The sequence below is a fragment of the Camelus dromedarius genome, chromosome 15, assembly GCF_036321535.1.
Source record: "Camelus dromedarius isolate mCamDro1 chromosome 15, mCamDro1.pat, whole genome shotgun sequence".
In the NCBI taxonomy this organism is placed as follows: domain Eukaryota; kingdom Metazoa; phylum Chordata; class Mammalia; order Artiodactyla; family Camelidae; genus Camelus; species Camelus dromedarius.
Window position 1 is genome coordinate 43691162 of NC_087450.1, and position 24697 is coordinate 43715858.

At 46.2% G+C, this 24697-nt stretch overlaps 1 protein-coding gene across 1 annotated transcript in view; it reads left to right on the top strand.

Moving 5' to 3' along the window:
- Positions 1–24697, top strand: part of ALK (ALK receptor tyrosine kinase) — a 679224-nt gene that overhangs the window by 526222 nt on the left and 128305 nt on the right. The window contains exons 6-7 of the mRNA XM_064494637.1: positions 16779–16910; positions 24213–24344. Of these exons, the coding sequence (XP_064350707.1) occupies positions 16779–16910; positions 24213–24344 (264 nt within the window). The remainder of the gene's footprint in view (positions 1–16778; positions 16911–24212; positions 24345–24697) is intronic.

Here is a 24697-nt window from a genome sequence, read left to right on the forward strand (position 1 = left end):
CTCAGGGCCAAAGACTATGCTGTGTCTCATTTCTCTCTGCAGGCCCACATGGCATGTGTAGGATGCCCTGTAGCTATTTAGATTGGGGGGAATCTGCCCTGGGTTCACCAGTTTTATCAGCAGAGCCCAGGTTGAAGGAACACAGAGTTCAGTGCTGTGTTGCAACTGTAGCTGGAAGGCAGCAGCCCTGGAAGGGCTGGGATTTGCCGAGGTCATTGCCTGCAAGGATGTGGATCTGACTCATGATTCAGGTCAGGGAGAGCTTGAGACTGGCCTAGGGCAAGCAGGACTTGCTACCAAGGAATGTTGGCATGGGCTATGGTGGAGAACCCATTGCCATCCCCCTGTCTTCATCATCAGGGACCTCTTCACCCATAAGGAGGCAAGGGGCAAGGGGAGGACCCTGAAAGACAACCCTAAAACTAAACAATTGGGTGGTCTTTGGCAAGTTCTTAGATCCTTGAAAATCGTTTCTCATTTGGCTTAGGGAGAGAGCCAAACATATGTTGCAGGGTTGCTGTGAGAATCATAAATGATCTGTATATATGAAACTCCGTATCACATAAGGTCATTTTCTCTTCTCTCCAGCCCCTCTAAGGACTCGATACTTTGAGGTAAGGATATAGGATTTTGGAGTCCTAAAATATGAGGAAAACAGATTCCAAATTAGTTGCATAATGGCTTGCAGAGTAAGTAAAAAATGAAATGGTCTGGCCACACCAATCCTTGGAGTTAGGCTTGAGCCCAGAAGTTTGGCATGAGTCCCTCCACACTTAGACACTAACCCTGAACAGAGGTCTCGCCATCACAGGGTCTGAGCTCTGAGCTCCAAGGGTGGCCCATTCAACAGGGGAGAAGGAGACAGAGTCCAAACCACATGATTCCATTTGTCTAAAATGCAAGCTAATCTAAAGGGACAAAGTGCATGCTGGTACCTGGGCCCTGGGGTAGAGGGCAAGGATGGACTGCAAAGGGGCCTGAGGAGTTTCTTGGGGGTGATGGAGATGTTCTGTATTTTGATTATGGTGATGGCTTTGTGAGTCGAGTATGCACCACTGTCATACTTCATCAACTTGTACACTTTAAATGAGTGTGGCTTATTACACATAAAATATTCTTCAATAAAGTCGATAGAAAAAAGGAAGAGGGAGAGGCCTCAAGTCCTGCAAATTGTACTGAGGATGATTCAGCAAATGTAGGCTACCTGCTTATTCTTCCATTTTGAAAAAGAAAGGTCAGGACTTGAATAGATATTTGTACACCAGTGTTCATAGCAGCATTATAATAGCCAAAAGGTAGAAGCCACCCAAATGTCCCTCATAGATAAACAAATTGTGGTATATACATACAATGCATTATTTGAATGCTGAATGCCTTAAAGAGGAATGAAATTCTGACACACGCTACAATATGGATGAGAACATTATGCTGAGTGAAATAGGTCAGTCACAACAGGACAAATATGGTGATTCCATTTACATGAGATACCTAGAATAGTCAAATTCATAGAGACAGAAAGTAGACGAGAAGTTTCCAGAGGCTTGTGAAGGGGCAATGAGGAGTTTACAGAATTTCAGTTTTGTAAGACAAAGAGTTCTGAAGCTGGTTGGTGGTGATGGTAATACAACAGTGTGATTGTACAGAATGCCACTGTGCTGTACATTTAAAATGATCAAGATGGTAAATTTTATATTATGTGTACTTTACCACTTTTTGAAAATTTTTAAATATAAAAAGGGAGGGGCTACCAGCTGGCTGGCTAGTAGTCATGCTGCCTGGTCAGTGTGTCCTCTACCAGACAGAAGCTAGCCTAGAAAACCAGATTCTAGCAGAGAGGGGATACCAGGGCTTCAGAGGAATGATCAGGGTCCTTCTCTTCAGGCAGGATGAGAAGCCTCACTCTTAGAATGTTCCAGAAGATTCTAGAAGGTGTACCTGACTGGCAACCGGGAAATTATGATTCTAGTCCTTCTCTATCCCTTACAACATATCTGACCTTGAATCAGCTTCCTCATCTGTTAAGTGGAGGCAGACAGTAACATGTCATAAGGTTGTTGTCAAGATCAAATGAAATAATTTATGTTCTTGAGCTTCAGAAAATAAAGAGTGCTGTGTAAATGAAGGTCTTTATTATTCTGACTCACTGTTCTTCAAGGGAGGCAAGTGAGGTCAGGGAAGCAGGTATAGACCAAGTCTGACCATCAGGGCAGAAATTAGGAGTGAAATTATCCCACTGATTGTGACAGAAGCCCAGAAAGTGTGTTGCAAAATGAATGACGAGCTCTTGGGGACTGCCTGGCCAGGTCAGCTGCCTCTGATCTTTCATCTCCTCCTAGTTCAGAGACTGACAGATGGATGCAGGAATTGCTTCCTTGTTCAGTGAGTGAAATGGATGCGGTGAATAGTTTAGAGTTTGCCCCTGAGCCAGTAAAGCCAAACTCCTCTGCACTGTGTTGTGCCTGGAACACATTCAGTCTGGCATAAGACAGGACATAAAATGTATTGGAGTTTAGTTGATTTGTTAATTTAGCTGTCAAAGGAAATCAGATGTCAAGATTCACTGCAGTGCAAAGTAGCAATTTGTGCCTCTGTCAGAAGTGCAGGTCTAAACCATGATTTAGAAGCTTTGCCAGAGCACCATGGATGTCTCAGAAATGCAGTAGTCCTGAGACGTGCCAACAGCTTGGTGGTGCAGCCGTGGGTAAGGTCTCTCTCCCCATCCCTACCTCCTGCAGAGCTCACTGTGCCAGCAGGAGGTTCTCTGGCACCAGTCAGGGTGTAGATGAGATGTGGATTCCTGAAAATAAAGCTGAGACTCCATTCAGATAGTACCTTCCTATGCATCATTTTTCCCTCTAAAAATGCTTGGAATCCCTGCCCTGCCTGCCTCCTGGAGTGATTGTGAGAAACTAATGAGATAATGAATGTGAAAGTGTTTGAAGAGTTTCATGAATAGAAACACAGGGGGAATTGATGTCCTTAGTATGTAAGCAGTGGTCTAGGAAGAGAGGAAGAACTGACTCTCTCTTCTCTTAGAGTAACTTTACTTCCTTTTTTCTGATTGTAAAAGTTATACATGCCCATTATAGATCACATAAATTCAAAAGAAAACACAAAGCATTCAAAATCCTCCAGCTCAGAAGTAATTTTGATGAATAATTTGATATATCCCTTCTAGTTTTTCTTTTTGTGTGTATAAATGGATTTTGCCATGCTGTTCCAACAATCTTAGATACAGGTGGATTTTATCTTTTTTTTTTTAGTTAATTTGAAACATGAAAATGTTCTCATGTTAGTAAGAGTTCTTTAGAAACATCTTTTTGTGTGACACAGGTGTGCCATTATTACCATTTCCCTGTCGTTGAATTTCTTGTCTTCTTTCTTTTCTTTTCCTACCTTTTCTTTTCCTTCTTTCTTATTTTACTTTTATGGTATTATAATCTGCCATGAATGTCTTTGGGTCTAAATATCTGTATAACTCTCTGTTTCCCCAAGGCCCTTTCCTAGAAAGGGAACTTTGGGGTCTAAGAGTCTGAACAAAGTTTTTAAGGTTCTTGCAACCTATTCCCAAATATTTCTGGAAAAGATCTATCAATTCTCATTTTTACCAGTAGTGTGTAAGTCCCTCACTCACTATATTCTTGCTAGTAATGAATATTATTTTAAAATCTTTGCTAATTTGATGCAGCTCAACTTTTAAAAATCTAACCCTCAGTTGACTTTTGTGCTTCAAAGATAGCACTGGGAGAAATGGTTAAATGAACATGTTATTGTATTGACTCTACAGATGCAGATGAAGACATTGTTAACTGTAGCATTTAACTGTAACCTGCAAAACAATTTCTCTTAGAGCTCAATGGCAGAAAAAAGCATTCACCTAATAACACTTTGAACCTGATAATTGATCCTGTTTCCCTTTTTGCTTTGGCTCCTAGGAAGCACAGAAAGGTACTTTAGCCAAATTTTAGTTATCATGTAGAAATCTTATGGCACATTTATACTAAAATATTACCCTTAGATCACCCTGACTTATTTATTTATATACTTTTATTATATGTAATTGCAGGTCACCTCAAATCCTTTTTTGAACAAAACAGAAATAGTAAGTTTTTCATCTGTTATCTTTAAAGACTTGAGCTTGTTTATTCTCACTGAAGAGAGTAACTTTGCTTTCAGTAAAGTGTACTTTATAAGAAGCTCTTCTGGCTTGTTTTTCCAACTTGTCCCAACCCCCTCAGCTCATACCTGGGGTCACCCAGACAACCTGCTCTTCACTGAGCATGCTGTTTTCTTCCTGGGACTCCCTTGTCCCTTCTCCTTGTTTGGTGAACTCCTGCCCATTCTCGGAGCACAACTCATGTGTCGCCTCTTCTCTAGACCCTTCCCTTTTCTCCTAGTCAAACACCTCTCCTCTGTGCGCCTATCATTTATACATTCCAGTTATCAATTTCTGAGTAGCAAATACTCCAGAGTACAGCTGTTTAAAACAGCAATTATATCTCACGATTTTGTGGGACAAGAATTCAAGCAGGGCTCAACTAGGTGATTGATAGAGGTCACGCAGTAGTATTTCAGCTGGCAGATCAGCTGGTATGCAGGGTCCGGGATAGTTTTGCTGCATGTCTGCTGCATTGGCAAAGATGGCCAGGAGGCTGGGCTCAGCTGGGATTGTCCCCCAAGTGCCTACAGATGACCTCTCCAGCATGGTAGCCTTGGAGGTGTCAGTCTTCTTACATAGAAGCTCCAGGCTCCAAGGCCAGATATATGTATGCACAAAGTGGGAGTTGCATGGCTTTTATGATCTAATCTCAAAGGTTACATGGTCAGGGAGTATATAGCTCAAGTGGTAGAGTGCATGTGCACGAGGCCCTGGGTTCAATCCCCAGTACCTCCATTAAAAAAAAAATTAAGTGAGTAAAAGCTAATTACACCCCCCCCCCGAAAGAGTCCCCCAAAAAAGTTACATGGTGGCTTCTGCCATATGCTATTAGTCCAAACAGTTACAAGCCTGCCCGGATTCAAGAGGAGGAGACAGAAATCCTCACCTCCCAAAAGTCCTCTCAAGAGGATTGTTAAAGAATCTACAGATTAGTTTTAAGACTATCACAATACACGCTTATTTTAGCACTTACCAGATGATGATGGTGATAATGATTATGATGATGATTTGTCCACATATTTGCCCCAACATACAGGATGGCTTCAAGAGTGTAGACTATGTTTTCTTCATCATCTACCATTTATTGAACACCTACTATGTACCAGGCACTGACATTTACCTGTAGCTTTTCTAAACCTTGAAACAACCCTGAAAGATAGATGCTGAAGCTCAAGGCAGTCAAGTACTTTGTACAAGACCAAATGGTGAAGTCAGAATTCAGATTTGTTCCGTCTGTCTCCAAAACCGATTATCCTTGCTTAGCCTCTATGCATGCTTGGCAATTAGACAGACCAGTGGAGATTCAGGACAACCACACAATTAAAAAACTTTCCATGGGTCATCCTCATACTCCCAGGAGTTCCCTAGCAGAATCACTTTCCCCTTTGGACCCTTCTGAACTGAGAGAGGACACATGTCTGTGCCCCTGCAGCTTGGCAGGTCTGCCCAAGCCCTGTAGGCATGAACCGTCCTGTAGATGTCCTCACAGATCTGCTCCATCAAATCTTGTCTCTTTTCTCAAATATTTTCTCTAAAAGAAATTGTAAACTGTGCTCAGTAGCACTTCACTCTCAAGCATATAGTACCTGTCAGAAACCCCCCTGGGTGTTCGGGAAATACTCATAAAAGTGGAAGTGGAGCCCCGTGTGCCTGGGGACCTGCTGGGCCGGAAGCAGCCCTCTGCATGATGTGCCCCACATCTAACAGCAAGAGTGGAGGCTGAGAGGACTCTAGCTGAGCTGAGAGTCTCCCCATAGGCTTTCCAAATTGTCATTCACATTTATCACCATTACCAGGCCCGCTGCTCCCCTCAACCTACCCTGCATCTTCCTACTACACGTGGGACTCTTCTCCACTCTTCCCTGTTTTGGGCTGAGACCTTGACCCATGGCAGTGGGGAGGGAGCCTCTTACAGCTCACCTGGTCCAACCCCATCACTTCCTAGATAAGCAGACTGAGGCCGAAAGGGCCTGGACCCACATCACTCGGCTAGTACATGGCTGCATCCACTGCCTCAAACACCAGTATATTTCAGTGGAAGCCAAACAGAAGAGGGATTTAAAAGAAGAGGAAAGAAGAACCTGAACTCCTCGGAGAGCCGCTGCAACGGCTTTTCTCATTAGGCCATATTGATGTCTTCTTGCCCTGCCATCTTAATTAGGACTTATTTTCAAGGCCAGCATAATCAATAGGCTGATAATCATAATTAGGAAGTCTGGCAAAGTCATCTTCTTGGGGTTTTTTTTAATTGTGGTGAAATACATGTAACATAAAACCATTTTAATGTGTACAGTTCAGTCATGTTAGAAAACATTCATGTTGTGCAACCAATGACCAGAACCTTTTCACCTTGCAAAACTGAAACTCTGTTGAAACAGCAATTCCTCATCCTCCCCTCCCCCATTCCCTGGAAACCAGCATTCCACTATTTATGTGATTTGAATTTCTATGAATTCGGCTACTCTAGGTACCTCATGTAAGTGGAATCATACAGTATATCTTTTTTGTGACTGGCTTGTTTCACTTAGCATAATGTCCACATGTTGCAGCATGTGTCATAACTTCTTTCCTTTTTAAGGTTGAATAATATTCTATTGTATGTATAGACCACACTTTGTTTATCCCTTCATCTGTTGATGGAAACGTGGGTTGCGTCCACTTTTTGGCTGTTGTGAATAATGCTGCAGTGAACATGGGTATACAAATATCTCTTCCAAACCTTGCTTTCAGTTATGTTGGACATATACCCATAAGTGAATATCTGAATCTTGTGGTAATTATATTTTTAATTTTTTGAGGAACCACCATACTGTTTTCCATAATGAATGCATCATTTTACATTCCCATCAACAGTGTACAGTGTTCCAGTTTCTTCTCCACATCTTATCAACACTTGCTATTTTCCATTTTTCTAATAGTAACCATTCTAAATCACTCATCATCTTACATATTTCAGTCATGTTCATTCAGAGTCAAGTGAAAGCTAATACACACAAAAATGGCTGGAACATAGTAGGTACCCATTGAATAGTATTTCTTCTTGTTATTCTTTATCCTTCTTCTCTGCCTATCTTCCAGCTTTCCTTCTTCCCTGGATTTCTCCCAATTTTGTGGTTCTGAGAAGGTCGGATGCCAGCATGAGAGTCTTAGAAAAGAACTAACGACTAAAAATGTAAAGAGATTCTTGACTCGTAGCCAAAGCAAGTGACCTTGATCTTTTCACAGGAGACTCTACCCCCTCTCCAGATTTCTTTGCCTATCAAACTGAATAACATGGAAGCTCTCACTTTTCCTCCAAGGAAACCGTAATTCATCTCGACTCTGACTGGAAGTGGCCCTTCCACTGAACACTGATAGCTTGGGGCCTGGTACCAGCTTCCCTCATAGTTTTGAGCCTGGAATGGATAGTACTTTCTGACAGCCTCTCAGCCTCTCACCAGTGGTTTACAGAGTACTTTTCCATAACTGCCTGCTTTGACCCCAGCAGCCTCTGATAGAGATGGGATTTGTCCCACCCAGGAGATAAACTCTGAATTCTGATATTCAAGCCCCATCTTGTTCCCCTGTGCCTGGACCCTGTCTTAGCACCTACCTGGTACATCTCTCCCCTAAAAATATTTTACCAGCATTGGAGGGGCTAGAATCCAATCCGGAATCCCAGGCAGCCTTGCTCTTCTCCCCTCCAGGGTTCCTGAGACTTCTGGGGCCTCTATCTCCAGCCTGCTGCTTGCATTCTCCCTCTGGTGCTCCCCTGGCCTGCAGTCCTCCATCCTCCCTCTGGTTACTCCTGGGGCTTCTAACATGGCCTTTTCCGCCTGGTGGATCTAGCATGTTGATTAAGAGCATGGGCTTCAGAATCAGGTAGAGGTAAAATCCTGCCTTTATAACTTTGGGAATGTATTTATAAATCCTTGGGTCCCAGTTTCCTTCTCAGTAAAATGGGGATAATAACTACTTCACAGAGTTGCGGTAAGGTCTAAATAAAATAATGCATATAAAGCCTTTAATATGGTCCCTAGAAGACGATAAGCGGGGAGGGCGGTAGTTATTCTTATTGTGGTTGATGTGTGCATCAGCTCCCAATGGCTGTCTTAACACTTCCTCAAGCAGCCATCCCTTCCACCATGGCTTCCATGGAGGGAATGCAGGCAAGATGACCTCCCATCTGTCTTCAGGAAGCTGAATCTACTTAACTCCCTTCGGTGGAGGTGCCTTGTGAGGCCACTCCCCATAATAAGCACTTCTGTCTCTACTCCTGTGGTCTAAGTGATTCCTACTCGCATTTGCTCTCCTTTCCAAGCAGCCTTCTCCACTGCACAATCTGCATATTCCTCCAGTGTTCTCAGTTGTAGCTGTAATTTGTTTGTGATTAGCATTAATTCTCCAAGGTGTGATTGAGATTGTTCATTGTTTACTGAACAAACAAGAGGAGAAAATGACATAGTATATGGGAAGCTGTGGTGCATTATGGTTAAATGTCACTGCTTTTCAGGAAGATTAATGGTAAATGTGCACAGAGGTCATTTATAAAATTAAAAATAAAATTATTGCTGTGTCTTTTCAGCAAAGCAATGAAGATAAATGTCGCACAGAGAAACCTTGGGGAAAAGACCATGCAACAAAATCAAGGGGTATTGAGTCTACAAAAGAGATAAGAAATTTTTTAATTTCTTCTGAGAGCTCAACGGCGAAAATGCAAAACTCACTGCTTTCCTGCTGGTGGCCTACGAGAGTCCTTGTGGTTTTTCTTAAGTTTATATGGAGATTAAGTTTGTCTGAGGAGTTGGGATTTTGAAACAAGCCCTCAGTGGCTCTGCCATGTCAGCTGGCAGCCATAGTTTCATCCTAGCACCATCCTGGATGTCCCCTCTCTCTCAGCTTCACTTTAGGCCATCAGCTTGTCCTGTCAAGGTCACTTCCACCATGAAACTCATATCACTCACCTCCCTCCGACTCCACTGTCACTAGGCTCAGGCAGGTTGCCTTCATCACTTGCTGGGCCGCTTGCAACGACCTACAAACTGGGTTTCCCACTTCTATCGCCCCTCTAGTCCATTCTTCCTAAATCACTTAGAATGATCTTTTTAAAAGTGAATCAAGTTATCTTCGGTCTCTTGTCTAAACTCCTTAAACAAAATCTACATCCCTTCCCACAGCCTGCAAGATCCTGCCTGATTGGGCCTCTGCCTCTCTCCCTCCCCAGCCACTCTTCATGGCCCTCCTGACCCTCTGTGACCCTCCTGAGCCACACTGGTCTTTGCTCTGTTTCTAGATCATTAGCATCCTTTCCCACCCCGGCAATGCAGTTCCTGCTCCTCTACAGCCTTTTCACATGGCTGACTTCTCTTATTATTCAGTATCAGCTCAAATACCACCTCTCTGGAGAGGCTCATGTGGCCACCTATCAAATTAGGTCACCCATGTTACCCTCTGTTCACCACTCTAACCCCAGGCTCTTAGTAGAAGCTCTAAACATAGTTGTTCAATAGTCCAAAGATTGAATGGGATTTGTCGGGGTGGTGGAGATGTGTTGTGTGTGGAATTTCTACAATGTAACCTAAAGTAATTAGCAGTTTCCAGAATCCATAGACATTCTACCTCACCCCATTCTTTTACTTAAACTTGGTGATCTATTTTGCACTCCTTCAACATCCATTCATTAGCATTTTCTATGTACCAGGCACTCTCCAGGAAATAAAATAAGTAAGACAGACCCCCTGCCTCAAAGAATTTAAAATTTAGTGGGAGAAGCCAGCAGTGCAGACATAATTGCCCGATGAGGGAGATAAGTACACAGTTAAAGGTGTACAGTGATCTTCAGAGCACCCCAGAGGGAGGCACACGTCTTTCGTCAAGAAAGAAGAACAAGCACTCGGGGAAAGAGACATCTGAGTTGGGAGGAATTGCTCAGATGAAGAAGATGATTCTAGACAACGCAGTCGAGTTACACAAAGGCGTAGTCATGACTGCAGTCAAGAAACTGCAAGTCATGGTCTTTAGCTAAAGATGCACAGGAACACAGGGATGCTGGGGAAGTGGGCAGTGCCAGGTGTGCAAATTTGGACTGAATGCTATGGAAACTAGCAAAGGTTTAGGGTTAGGACCCAAAGGGAGCTGAGCTCAGAAGGCTAATTCTGGTGGTGGGGTGACTTCACAGACAAATAATCTTGATAATTCATCATTGCAATTACCCTCATAGCTATTATTTGTGTTGTAAATTACTATTGGGTTTGTTTCTGCGATTGTTTTGCTGAAAGGTCTGGCCCTGTAGATTTTCACCTCTACTACGAGATGTGAGGGATCCCCTAAATTTGGCCTGTCCAACCCTGCCATTGACCGCTTCCCACCCACCCTCCACAGCCAATTCTCCCAAACTCCTTGGAATATTCTCTGAAGTTAGCTCATAAGAACCCCACATATAGTTTTATGTAGACAATGTCATTTGATCCTCACAAAAATCCTGTAAATTAGATAGCATCCCTGATTTACAGAGGAGAAAAGCCTGTGAACTGTGTCAGAGTTCACATCGCCAGCAAGTAGAAGAGCAGACTGGAACCTAGGATTATTTACCCTGCACCTTAGTGAGGGTCTCTCAACACAAACCGAACAGAGTGGTGCCTTGGGCCTGCTGGAGTAGTAAGAGGAATGGAATCGAGGCAGGAGGGGATCTCTGAGAATCCTGGACTAAGGAAGGAATCGTCACCATGAGGGCAGTGGGTGGTGCTGGAAGGCTTGGGATTCTTCCAAGGGGAGAAGGAATTGAAGACCCATGAATTTCCCTCACACTAGAGATTCCCAGATTTCGGTGCAGCCAGTTGTCACCAAGGGAGCTTGTGGAGCATACTGGACCCAGAGTCCCACCCCCAGAGATTCTGATTCTGTAGGTCTGCAGGGGACCCCGGAAGCAGCCTGACTCCCAAGCTCCCGTGTGGCTTCGATGTAGAGGGTCTGTGGACACACCATCAAGGCAACAGCCTAAGCCTGTGGTAAATGTGAGTGGCTGGCTGTGGAGAGTCTGCAAACCAGGAAACTGAGGCCCAGAGGAGTGACTTGCTCATGGCCCCACAGGCCTAGTGGCAAGGCCAGGCCTCAAACAGTTCTCCTGACTCCCAACACACAGCGCTTTCTCACCTAGTCCGCTTGGCCCTCCATAGCTAGGCTCTCTCCTCACTGAATTACATTTTGAGTAGGAATCCAAGATGCCAGTTCTTTAACGAGGTTGTCCACACTACAATTTACGAGGCCCAAAGCCCTCAGCAGGACTGGTCTCTGTCAGGCTTAATTTACACAGTTCTCAGGCCTTCCAACACCCCCATTAACGTCAGCACAGCGGCGGCGGCTGTTAGCCTGTGCGCGCTGTTTGACTGCGTCCTCGTCGTGTCACCATTCATTTTCATGTCTCTAGGCTTGTTTACCCTTGAGCACCTGATTCTCCTTGTCCCAGGAAACAGTAAGTTTCCACTGGCAAGTGGGAGCCTGGCCCAGCCTCTGGGCTCCTGCCCCACTCCTGACCTCCCCACGCTCTAGAAGCCAGCCCGCCCCACCTGTCATCTCTTCTCTTTAATTTAAGAACAAGACCCCCTTCTCACTGATGCAGCACTCCATTTTTCCACCTTTACGAGTGTCATCAGTTAGGCAAGAGCAAGCATGTGGGAGATGGCCCGAAAGCTGATACAAATGTGCCTTTTTTTAATGCCACATAAATCACCTTAATTAAAAATTAATTAAGTGCCCTAAAATTTGACATTCGTTTAAAAAAGAAATTTGAGTTAGGAGAGCTGTGTAGATTTTGTAGCATCAAATCTCTAAGACACGATTGAAGGAGAGGGTGTGGGTTTCTGTTTGGAATACACAATTAGGGAGAAGGAATCATTCCCAGTGAGTGAACCCAGTAAGTCACCCATGGTATCCAACAGCGGTTCATATAACCTGACCCGGGCCATACATGTCTTGGGTGCCAGTCTGAACTGATTTCTACCACACCCAGAGAGGAGATAAATGGACAAACAAATGTGGTATGCTTTTTCCAGAGAGATATTCCAGGATGCAAATGACAGATGACTGAGGTGGGAAAAGCCAACACTGAGGCAACCAAGGGAAGCTTGCTGGGTGAGTGACTTGGCAGCAGGTTCCAGGGGAGTCATTAAATGGTCGGCATTAATAAAGATGGTACGAACTGTAGCAAATCAACTCTGCAAACAGCCAGCAACAACCACTGCTCAGCTCCAGAATCAGGATGTCAAAGATGGAAGGGGTTTGGAGATTGGACTTGAGGCTACCCCCTCATTGTACCAGGGGGAAGTGGGAAACTATGGAGGTAAAAGACTCACCAAAGACACATAGGTGCTCAGAAGCAGATCCTCCAGGCCTCCAAGGAAGTGGTTCTCAACCACATGCTCGTGAGAATCACCCGGGGAGCTTTTAAAACTACCAGTGCCGAGGGCCTGTCCTCCATACAGGTTTCATTGGTCCAGTTGGGGACTGAACATCAGCAATATTTCTAACTTCCCAGATGACTCCAGGGGCAGTCAGGGTGTGCTCCGGCGGGCTAGCTAATCCAAGTCATGGGAGAGGAACTCCACCTGGGAGTTTTCCTGTGGTTTACTAGCCGTGAGACCTCAGGCCAAGCACCTAGCAAGTAACTGGTTGCATTTTGTAGTGCCTTACTGTTTAGAAAGCATTTCTCTCTACATTATTTAATCTCTTTAATCCTCAGCCTTAATGGTTAATCAAATAAGAATAATAATAACTTCTGCCAATTTTTTATAAGGTTCAAACAGGGAAGGATTAAGAAAGCACATTGTGAACTGTTAAAATGCTATACAGAGGTGAGGAATGATGACACTTTACTAGCCCCAGTGACTTACATTGTTACTCTGGGAAGAACCGCCTTTTCAAAGTTAATAAATAAATTTCCATAGAGAAGACACTTAAAAACAAAAGATCCCCAAGCACCAGCTCTCCCCAGAGTGGCTTGATCTTAGCTCTCCCTAATCTTTCCGTAGTTAGGGCATTTGGTGTGCCAGCGGTTTCCAGGAGTCATGGGCACTCATGACCAGAAGATATCGGGAAGTGCCAGCAGGAAGTGGCTCTTCATGTCCGAGCCCCTCCCCTTCCTCGCTGCAGTGGAGCAGGCTATAACCATCCAGGGCTCAGGCTACCCTACTCCACAAGCCAGAACAATCATTTCACAACCACAGAAAGGATGCTCTTTAGGAAACTCAGGCCCTTGATTAAAACCATGCACTAAGGGTGTTTTCCTCCCTGGAATTTATGGGCCCCATAAAAAAAAAAAAGAACTTGAGAAGACAGAGCGGTTGTTTTTTGTTGCGCCTCATTAGTTTTGAGTTTGGGCTGGCAGTAGAGATCAGAGTACCAGGCATCTATCTAGCTGAATCTCTCGCAAGCATAACGTTCCCCGTGGTGTGAAGGAGGCTGTGCCAGGAGCCTGGACGTCTCCAGCCGGGGAAAGGAGATCGGGAGGAGATGGTAGAAGGAGATGGTTTCTCTGGGCTGTGGCTGTGCAGCAGAGAGGTCTTGGGGATCGAGCTGGGGCATCCAGAGGGTGAAAGCAGCACTCCCCTCCCACGACTGGACCCCTCCTTTGTCCAGATTTGTGAGTGAAGAGCAGGGGTACTGACTCCCTGCCCCTTCGTACCCTTTATCACTATTCCTGAGGACACCCATCACTGGCGGGGGGGAGGGGGGTTACCCCACAGACAGACACAGTACAAAGGATAGAGAACAAGATGTGAACATGTGGAATTTCCACCAGTCTCTCAGCAACCCAGGTAACCACTCTGAACCTTTGTATTCTCAGCTATAATGATAGCTTCCACAGATACCCTCAGTGCAGTGCAGGTCCCAAACGCTGAGGTGGGGAGATCGTAGACTCATGAAGATGAGGAGCCTTGACCCCTCCCTTCAAGTCCCTTATGGTTTGAGAAGGAAGACAAGCATACAAACAGCTAGTTACAACATAACAGCTAAATGCCCACCACGTTAAACGCAAAAGGAAGAAGTAATGTGCTGTAGAAGCCCAAGTGAAAGGACAGTTCATGGAGGGGGAAGGAATGGGAGAATCCATGAAAATGTCACAGATGAGGGGGTGAGGTCTGCATTCCCATGCTGAAAGGAGTTGGTGGTGGAAGGTGTTCCCTAACGAGTCGGCAACCTCAGCAGTGAGATAGCAGCTCAGAGGCTACGAAGGGCGACCCACACATTACCTACCGACCCACGTGGAACAGGCTCTCCAAAGCACAGGAGAAAAAGGAAATCACCAAGGAAAATATGGATAGGTTTGGATTATGTGCAAATTTTAAACTCCTAGATATCAAGAAGCATTGTAAACAGAATGGAAATACACATAAAATACTGGGGAAAATGTCAAGCATGTATGTAGTAAATAGTTTCACATTCTTATTAGTAACCTCATACAATTCAGTGGGAGGACATGAAGAACCTAATGGACGCACTGGCAAAAGGAAGTAGGCAGTTCCCTAAAAGTCAGAGTCAGCATGACTCTCGCTGCTGTCATCACATCGGCTTCTCACTCTGACTTTCTTGCTGTCCTTTTATGGGAACCCTTCTGATTACATTGGGCCCACCAAGATAATCAGGATAACCTCCCATCTAAAGATCCTTAACTCAATCACCCCAGTAAAGTCTCTTTCACCACAGGTTTGGGGGATTAGGATATTGGTCTTGGAGGGGTCCGTTATTCAACCAGCCATAGACAGGTCACCTACTGCACAGGCTTTTCGTGAACCCTCCTGGGGACCAGGTACTAAGTAGTGCTGGGAACACCAGGAGGCTCAAGCAACTTGGTGAAGAAGATGGGAACGTACACACATGTTCTAGCACCAGGCTGCGTAGAACCAACGCCAGATGGGTCTGGAGCGCAGAGTTCATGGGGAGAAACAGAGAGAGGTGAGACCGGAAAGGAAATCTGGGCCCAGATCACGAGGACCTTTCAGAGCAGGTGAAAGAGTTTCGACATGATTGTCTGGAGGAAGCAGGCCCTGTGATTCCCATGCCCAGGAGTCACCGAGAGCACCCAGCCAGGCTGGCGGCCGGTCCTGCAGTGCTGGGTGGCCATCGGCCGTCAGCTGACAAGTTGAGCCTTGTCTGGACAGCCCTGGGACGAGGGCCCAGGGCCACCTGTAGCACTCCCCTTTGATGAGATGGAGAGGGAAGCTTTACAGTCTGACAGTCTTGGTCTGAATCCCATTTATCAGCTATGTGACCTTAGGCAAGACACTTAGCCCCTCTGACTCCATTTCCCCACTTAGGAAATGGGCATCGTTAAGACTTGCCTAGCTTCTTTACAGAGCCGGATGTGCTGAGGTGCACAGAAGGATTCTAGAAGTAAACAGGCTGGACTTGATGTTAGTTTCAGTGCTGTTTGGAACCAGAAGATAATGAAATTTTAGATGTTAAAGATCATCTAATGGAGAGACCCACATCACAATCAGCTGGGAGGTTTTATTAAAATTAAACTTAATAAAGGGGAATCTAATTTTACAGCCAGAGTTGGAGAATCCCACCCCCTACGTGAGGCCCAGAGAAGCTGTGGGACTCGGCCAAGTAAGGGTCCTGGTTAATCCTCTCTACCACCCAGCTGAGCTTTGAGGTGGGTCAGATGGGGGTGGAGAGACTGTTGAGGCACCAGCTACAATGAGGACAGAGCTAGGAAAGAGGACAAAGTACAAGGCAACTAGACTTGGGTGTCAACCCAAGTGGGCCTGGCCTGCTCATCTCCACAGGGACCAGAGGCCCCCCACCATCCCACACCAAGGTTGGGTGGCAGCAGGCACAGTCAGAAATAGCAACCAGGCCCTTGCTAGGTAGACCCCAGGCAAGTCACCCATTCACTGGCAGGCTAGGCCAGGCCAGCTGAAGCCTGGCTCTCTGAGGTCACAGGTTGATTAAGTATCATAACTCATTGCTCTTGATACGAAAGGAAATATCTGCTAGCATGTTTGTTTTAAACTGTCGCCTCTCCCTTCCTCCACTGGATTATTTCAGAACTGGACAAGACCTTGGAAATACCATCAAAACCCCTCCTTTTACGGATGGGGAGACAGGAGCCAGAAGGAGAAGGGACAGGGTCAGCGTCACACAGACAGTCGTGGAGGAGCCGGTCCAGGGCCCAGGGCCTGGCTCTCATGGTGTTCTGTCAGTCCACAACAGAAAGTGCTGCAGGTTTTAGTCACTCCATTGGTGAGATCTGGGGTCAAGAACGTGGGGACCACATGCTGGGCCAGATATGCCTGTTGGTACCCCAAATTTGACATTAAGGGGAGAGCTGTCTGTGTGCAGATGAGACCCCACCTGTATGCTGCCCACCTGGCACGCTAAAGCTACGGTTGGGACCCCAAAGTGGCTCTAACCTCAGACCACTCTACTACTCCCATCATGGCCAGTGGGCTGGGGGGTTAGGGCTTTGACTTCCTCTCAGCCTCCTGGTGTTGACCCTATTTGGGGCCAGATTAAAATCACTGGTGATGTCTCAAACCTTGGAATGTGAATGGCAGGGGTTGGGGAGATCCTTTCCTTGAAGCCTTCCCACTGGGACACCCAAGCTGACCAGGGGTGTGTGTCTCTATGTGCTCTCCAGGAACGTCCCCTGGATCCAAGATGGCCTTGCAGAGCTCCTTCACATGCTGGAACGGGACAGTCCTCCAGCTCGGGCAGGCCTGTGACTTCCACCGGGACTGTGCCCAGGGAGAAGATGAGGGCCAGCTGTGCAGTGAGTAGATGGGGCTGCCCCGCCCCTCCATGCTCATATGCCCCTCCTGCCCCCCACAGCCCACCCAAGGCACATGAGCTTGAATAACCCCCATAAGTCCAATGCCACTTGCGTCCTCTCAGTGGCAACTTTTAAAAAGCTACATAGTCTTCAAAAGACAGAGCTAAGACCTGCGGTCTAGAAACAACGTATAAATTAAGAACCAAGCAAGATCGTGTAAGTCATGCTCTCGGCGTCCTCATGCATAGAGAGAACGTGCAGGCTAAAGCCCAACTCTCACATGACATGAGAACGCCCCAACTCTACGCCCGGACCACTCTCACTTTTTAGGCCTTTCTTTCATCCGCCACCTGCCTCTTTCTCTTTCATCCTCCCCTCCTTCTATGTGCCCCAGCTCCAGCCATCTCAAACCACTTCTCAGCTCCCTCCCACCTCTCTGGCTTTGATCAGCTTATCCTTTGCCCAGAGTACCCTTTTCCTCCTTGAGTCATACCTGCTCTTTTAAAACTCAGCTCAAGAGTCAATTCTTCTGGGAAGCCTCTTCTGACCATTTCCCACAAGTACAGTTGGTTCTTCTTCCTCTGGACCCCTTCAAATGGTGCATCTATCCATCTGCCACGACATTCATTATTTTTAACAGCTTTTTAGAGATATAATTTATACACCATGAAATTCACTCATTTAAAGTGTATGATTTAGTGTATTTAGTAGAGTCACAGGGCTGTGCAACTGTCACCATGATCTAATTTTAGAACATTTTTATCACTCCAGATAGAAACACCTAGCAGTCTCCAACCCCTCCTCTCCCCCTCCCCCTCACCACTACTAGCCCCAGTAACCACTAGTCTACTTCCTGTTTCTATAGATGTGCTTCCTCTGGGCATTTCATATAAATGGAATCATATACTATGTGGTCTTTTTGTGATAAGCTTCTTCCACTTAGCATAATGTTTTCAAGGTCCATCCATGTTGTAGCATATATCAGTACTTCATTCCTTTTTATTGCCAAATAATATTTTACTGCATGGAGATACCACATTTTGCTTATCCATTCATTAATTGCTGGGCATTTGAGTTGTTTCCACTTTTTGTCTATTATGAAGAATGCTGCTGTGGCCATTCATGTACAAGTTTTTGTGTGGACAGATATTTTCATTTCTCTTGGAAATGAAATTTGCTACCTAGGAGTAGAATTGCTTGTTTGTATGGTAACTTTATATTTAACATTGTGAGGGACATTCAATCTGTTTTCCAAAATGGCTACACCATCTTCTATTCCCACCAGTAATGTGTGAGGGTTCCAGTTCTCCACATCTTCCTCAGCACTTACTATTACCTGTCTTTTTATGTTAGCAGTCCTAGTGGGCGTGCATCCGTTGCCTCTCATGGAGGTGGCCTCCCTGTCTCTCTCCCTCACTGCGGGCAGGTTGGGTCTGGTATTCTTCCCCACACCAACATCTCGGATGATTCCTGGCGCAGCATAGGTGCTCACTGACTTTTTGTTGATTAATATGGATAAATGATTCGGGAAACCTGGGCTCCCTAGAGGAAAGCATTGCTGAGGTATCTCTAGTAGCTAGGGGCAGAGTTAGGCTCCCAGCTCAGTGCTCATACCACTTGAAGACAGTGTCCTCAGCAACTGCCTAGCTAGGAGTAAACACTCCAGAGGTTTTTACATCTTTCCCAAACACTTATAGAACACATGTCATGTGAGCTAGAAAGTGCACTAGATCCTGGAGCAGAGATGAGTAACACAGCACCTGTCCTCGAAGTGCTGAAAATCCAACACAGGAGTGGGAGGGAAACAATGCAGTCGCAGCCGGGAAAGGATGCAGCAGCCTGGGGTGCTGTGCGGCCCGGACACTGGAGCAAATGCCCCTCCCCTCACATACACTGGCCCCAAGACGCTGTGACCTGCCAAATTGCTTTAAAAAGTTAACAGTGTCCTCCAGGTCATTTGGAGGACAGATTTTTCCCTTGAGGGGAGAAAGGTTTTGCATATTTCCTTTTAAATGAAACAATAAAGAAATCCATTTTTCAATTAGAAAAACTTCCTTTTTGTACAAAACTTTGCAGTGAAGTGTTCCAAATGATGGAATTGTGGTGGTTTAGATAAAACTCAGTAAAGATTTGCAGGTAAGCCCTTTGCTTATTGAATGCTCCTGGCTTTCTCACGGAGCTCTCACTGCACACATGGGCCTTGAAGAAGCCAGGCCTGCCCATGTGCCCCAGGCAGAAACCTGTATGTGTCTCTGTAGTTATTTGTCTCTGCAGTATTTCCAGCTGTGCCTCTGAGCTGTGTAATTTTGCTTCAGCCTTTTTAAAGTTTTTGATACCCACTTCCTAGCTGGGACACAGGTCAGGCAGTCTATGCCCTGATTTACAATTGGGAAAATGAAAGCACAGAGAAGGTAATTGATTTGTTCAGGGTCACACAGCATGTCAGGAAGACAGCCATGATTAGACTTTGAGCCATGTGGGATCCAGCCCATCACTGTGGGCTCAGGGCACTTTCCCACCATTTTGGGGCTTGCAATTAATGGATTTTCAAGGCCAACTCCAAGCTTGAGGGCAGCCTGATTCCCATAAGGAGGGCAGGCACCTGGGGCCCAGAAGCCTTTTCAGCCATACTTTAAAGCTGATCTGACCAGTTCTCATAATGACAGCTCCACCCTGGAGAACACCCGCACTGAACTCTTTGCTACAGAAATCAGTTGATAGAAATTCAATTAAAAGGATTCCGATCTTTTTGCCACTCTGATCTTGGCAGTACTTTCAGCAAATAATCATTTTCCTTTTTTGTGTGCCCCTTTCTCTCTGGCATTTTTGCTGTTTTCACTACCACACTGGCTGCTGTTGATTTTGGAAACCATCCCCATGAAGATAACAGCAGTAGTAACAGTAACAGCTAACATTTATTGGGCATTTTCTAGATGCCAGGAGCTGCTCTAAACGCTCTTCATGTATTAGCTTGTTGTACCCTGACAGCAATCCTGTGTGATGCTTTTCTACCCGTCGTGCAGACGAGGAACCTGGAGTCCATGATCAGACTGTGAGCCATGGCCTGAGCAGTGATTCAGACCCAGTATAACTCCAGAGCCCACACTCTGAACCACTGCAAGCCAAACTCATTTGTTTTATGAGTTTCCAGAAGTTTCCAGCACAGCTTAGCTAATGTACCACCCCCAGGATTAAGGGTCCAGGAAAAGGCAGGGAAGGTCCAAGGCTCTGCCACCATCTTTCTAGGGGAACTCAGATCATTCATGCCCACCATCTAGGCCTCACTCTCTTCACCTGTAGTATGAGTTGGAATGTGATGCCTGCTGCTGTGTTGATGTCTGTGATGCATTAAGGACAATGCTCTTGACCTCATCTGGTCCTTCCCAGGTGGTCTGGAACCTCTTAGAACATTTTCTCTGAGCAGTGGTCACTTTAAGCCTGTGGGGATGTCCTGGTCTTCCAAGGAACCCCCATGAGGGTCACTAACCTTGAGCCAGGGTATTCAACCAAGTCCTGCAATGGTTGAAATTTAGATGGAAAAGTAGGTTATATCCTGCCAACTCCCAGGCTCAACTCTCCACACTTTCCCCAGAAGGAATTCCACATATACACACTAGAGCTTCATTCAGATGATCAGACTCAACCTTGAGGAGCATTTCTGGATGAGGAGGGAACTTGGGACAGAGGTGGTGCTGCCCTTGTCCTTCTGCATCCAATCATGCATGTGTCCGTTCACACCCTGTCCTCCAAACCCACACACCACCAACCACCCACCTTCCCTCTTTCTAATTAAATGTGCCAATCCACGTTTACATCCCAGGATGCTGAAACCCATTGAAAGGTGCCTTCAGGGTTCCCTGAGTATCCTGAGCAATGGCCTTGATGGCATGCGGTGCACTGGGAAAGGGTCAGGTGGCCCCACTTCATCCCTTGGATGGGTCACTGACTCACCAGGTACCGCAGGCAGCTCGCTTCCCCTCCACGTACTCAAAAATCTTGTCTATTTGGTGGGGATACTCTCCCTGTCAGGCAAAAACACTTTTTTAAAGTTTATTTCTTTATTGTAAAGTAAAACATGTTGGTTGTAAAATATTTGGAAAATCAAAAAAAGTACACGGGAGAAAATAACTATTGCCCATAATCCTTCCTCTCAGACATTCAGAGATAACCGTTATATTTTGATGTATTTCTTCTAGCATTTTTCCCATGACTCTATATTTTCAAGGAAATGTATAACACATATTTATCAAAAATGCTAACAGAGTTGTCACACAGGAAGGAAAAGAAGCAGTGTCATTTGGCCTGGAGTTTATACTTGGCAGTTCCTGCAGCTGCTGCTGAGGTCACATCTCCATGACTCGACCAATTTGTCTCTCTTAGAGTGGAATCAGGTGTCATAATTGCCAAATGTTGTGGGATTGATTGACCCACACACGGCCGATTTGGCCATCCAGCCAACGAAATAACTGGCTGCAGCCCAAGAAGAGGGTGGGTTAGAGCAGTGCTTCTCAGACGGCAAGGTGCACAGGAGTCACCCGGAGGGCATTAAAAATGCAGATTCTGATTCAGTAGAGCGTGGAGTGGGGTGCCTAGGGGGAAGAGATTCTATACTTCTAACAGTTTCACATTGTGATGCAAATATGGCTGGTCCCTGGACCACACTTTAACTGGCAAAAGGTTAGGGGACTGAACCCACTCCCATTCCATTCAGCAAATAAGTTTTGAGGTCCGACAATGTGCCAAGCACTGAGTAGGCGCTTGGGCTGGATGAACCGAGAAAGCGATGATCAAAGACTGTTGCCAGGGCCAGCACTGTGCTCAGCAGTGGTCCCAGCAGCAATTTCCCCAACCCAGCGTGATCCGCTAATGGGTCTGTACTGGCGCCCACCCCACAGACTTCCTCAGGACTGGCTTCTTGCTGAGCACATGCCCTCATGCACTTAAAGTAGTGGAAGTCCTCTCAGCACCCCGCCCACCCTTCAAGGTTTTAATTGTCACATAAATTGCTGGTTGACCTAACTATTTTGCCTACCTCATCTCCTTTACTCAATCAACCAAAAACAAAGGGGCTTCCAATCCCAGCTCACCCTGGATCCTCTGCCAAGTTAGGATAAGGATAAGCTTCCAGAAGGAGAGAATGCCAAGGGTTCTTCTTATTCCTGTCCCAGTGGAAGGTATAGGCATTTCTAGAGAGACAGCTAGGGACCTGTCTCTGCCCCATAGGGCAGTGTTGGCTGTTTCAGCCCATCCCTAATGAATTCCCCTGTCCCAGGTATGAATGACAATTAATAATGCCACCACCACTCTGTATTTGCTCAATTCTGTTTACAAAATGTTTCCACACTCTCTCCCTTACCTTGTCCTGGAACAGCCCTGTGAAATATATGCTAGTATTACCCCACTTTACAGATGAGGGAGCTGAGGCTCTGGGGAAGGGAATGACTTGCCTGAGGTCACACTATAGCAAGCGGTGAGGCTGTGAGTAGGGTCCAGGTGTCCAGATTCCAGTTCTGATGAGGTACCAACACCCATAAGTCAGGCTGAGTCAGTCCTCTGCCTCCAGCTCCTAAAAGGGTAAGGACGTAGGGATACGGTGTGCAGGACCCTGCTCAGTCCTGCCTCCTTCTTCTACTGGGAGCCCATCGCCTACTGGAATCTTCCACCATAGTCGGGGGTTTAAAACAGACGTGTGAAAGACACTTCATGGAAGGTCACTTCCAGCTACCAGTTAGTTTTTGCAAAAGAATTGAATGTAAGGTCCCTTGAGGGGGGCATGAAAAATAAAACAAAAAGATCTCCTTAGCTTTTGGATTTTTAATCAGAGGAACATGTGGGGCTTGGGTGGGGGATGATTTTTTCAGGGGGGTATAAATGGGAAGAGATGCTCAAAGTCAGTGACAGCCTGTTTTAATTTATAATTCTGCCTCTGTGTGAAATGCACAGAGAATCAGGGGGAGATGAGTAATAATTCACTAAGGTGCTGTCACAGCCAGGGAGCGTTAGGGCCCTCTTTGTCAGCCTGCTGTTGCCAAGAAGGCTGAGACAGGAAGGACACAGAGAGCAGTGGTCCAGCTGGAGAGTGCCTTTCCCCCTGCAGGGAGACAGCCCCCCTAGCAGGGGCTGTTGGGCACTATCAGGATAGCCTGGAACGTCCCACTAGTGCCTCCGAGCTGAGAGCCTTCCCTGCAGCCATTCTCCACATAAGCTGGAGAGAGTGAGCTGTCTCTAACTCTCTTCCCCTGCCCTCCTCCCTCTGTGGGCCGGGGGAAATATATGGTCTATGGAGCTGACTGTGGCCTCTTTAATGGGACCTGAGGTCAGGCTGATGTAGAGAAAAGCATAACTGGGCCCTTTATGCTGAGCTAACAGATGATGATATAAAGAGGCCCCAGGGCCTGCATTTGCTTGGTCAGGATAGGCTAGGTTATGCTGCAGGAATAAACTACCCCCAGATTTCAGTGGTTTAACGTAACGTTTAAAGTACCTATCCCCTGAGGGTTGCGCTGAGAGGGGCCTCTGCCCCACAGGATCTCTCAGGGTCCCTGCTGGCAGACGTGCCACCATCGCACAGCAGTGCCCCCGGGGAGAGCTCTCCTTGGCAGCTTCAACAGGGGAAGAGAGAGACTGAAAATTACACCAGGGCTTTTCCCAGTCTCAATCCAGAGGAAACACGCATCACTTCTAGTCACGTTTCATTGGCCAGAGCCAGCTTCACTTAACCGCGAGGGGTTTGGGAAATAAAGGAGAGCAGGTGGACAGCTTTGAACAATACGTATATCTGCAGACAAGGGTGATTTGAGGGATCTAAACCAGCTCCCAGCCAACACTACCACTGCCACCACCACATTCTTAGTGTGCCAACCATTAGAAATGTATTTCAATGAGTTACACATTAGCTTTTCTAGGGTCATGTTCATGGTGAGTCTGTATAAAGAGCACAGAATTTAGAAGCAGAAGAGCTGAGTTCAAATCCCAGCTGAGTTACATGTTGGCTGTGTGACCTTGGTCAGGCTGCTTAACATCTCTGAGCCTCTGCCTTGTCATGTATAAAACTGGGTTAACAGTAGCCGTGCTATGGAGCTGTTGTTGTTATTGTTATTTTCTGAAGAGCAGGAGAGTAAACCAGCATGTGTACAAGTTAGGGACTGGGCTTCTCTTCACCAGGAGCATCATTAGGAGGGTTGGCTGGGGAGCTGTTATTAATGAGGATAACTGGTCATGCCTAGCCAGTTTTACTTGATGTTGGCATATTCTGCCTTTAGCAGTCCTGGAAATGACCGTGCCTTTATGCTCTCCCTGCAGGTAAGCTCCCTGCTGGTTTTTACTGCAATTTTGAGGATGGCTTCTGCGGCTGGACACAAAACTCATTGTTACCCCACACGCCTCAGTGGCAAGTCAGGACCCTAAAGGATGCCCAGTTCTGGGACCACCAAGGTACTGCCCTCTCTTCCCTTCCCCTGGTGCCCACCTGGCCAGACAAGAGACTGGGGACATCACCCCAGAGTCGCTGGACCTCCCCCCACCTGCCTTGGGGTGCTCCCACACGGCTAGCTCTTCAGACCTTCCTGGGCATTAGAATGATTAAATCAAGCCAAGGCTGATGTCACCTTTTGATCCTTAAAATGAGAACTTTGATGAAGGATCTTTCTTAGCTAAAAGACAAGAATAACGGCAGCAATAGTAACAATCTGTCCATTCAGTGGACGTTTATTGAAGCTTACTCAGTGTCAGGCACAGGACTCATTGCCAGGTAAGGAAAACCATAGCCCTCTTTATGACTGGGGAGG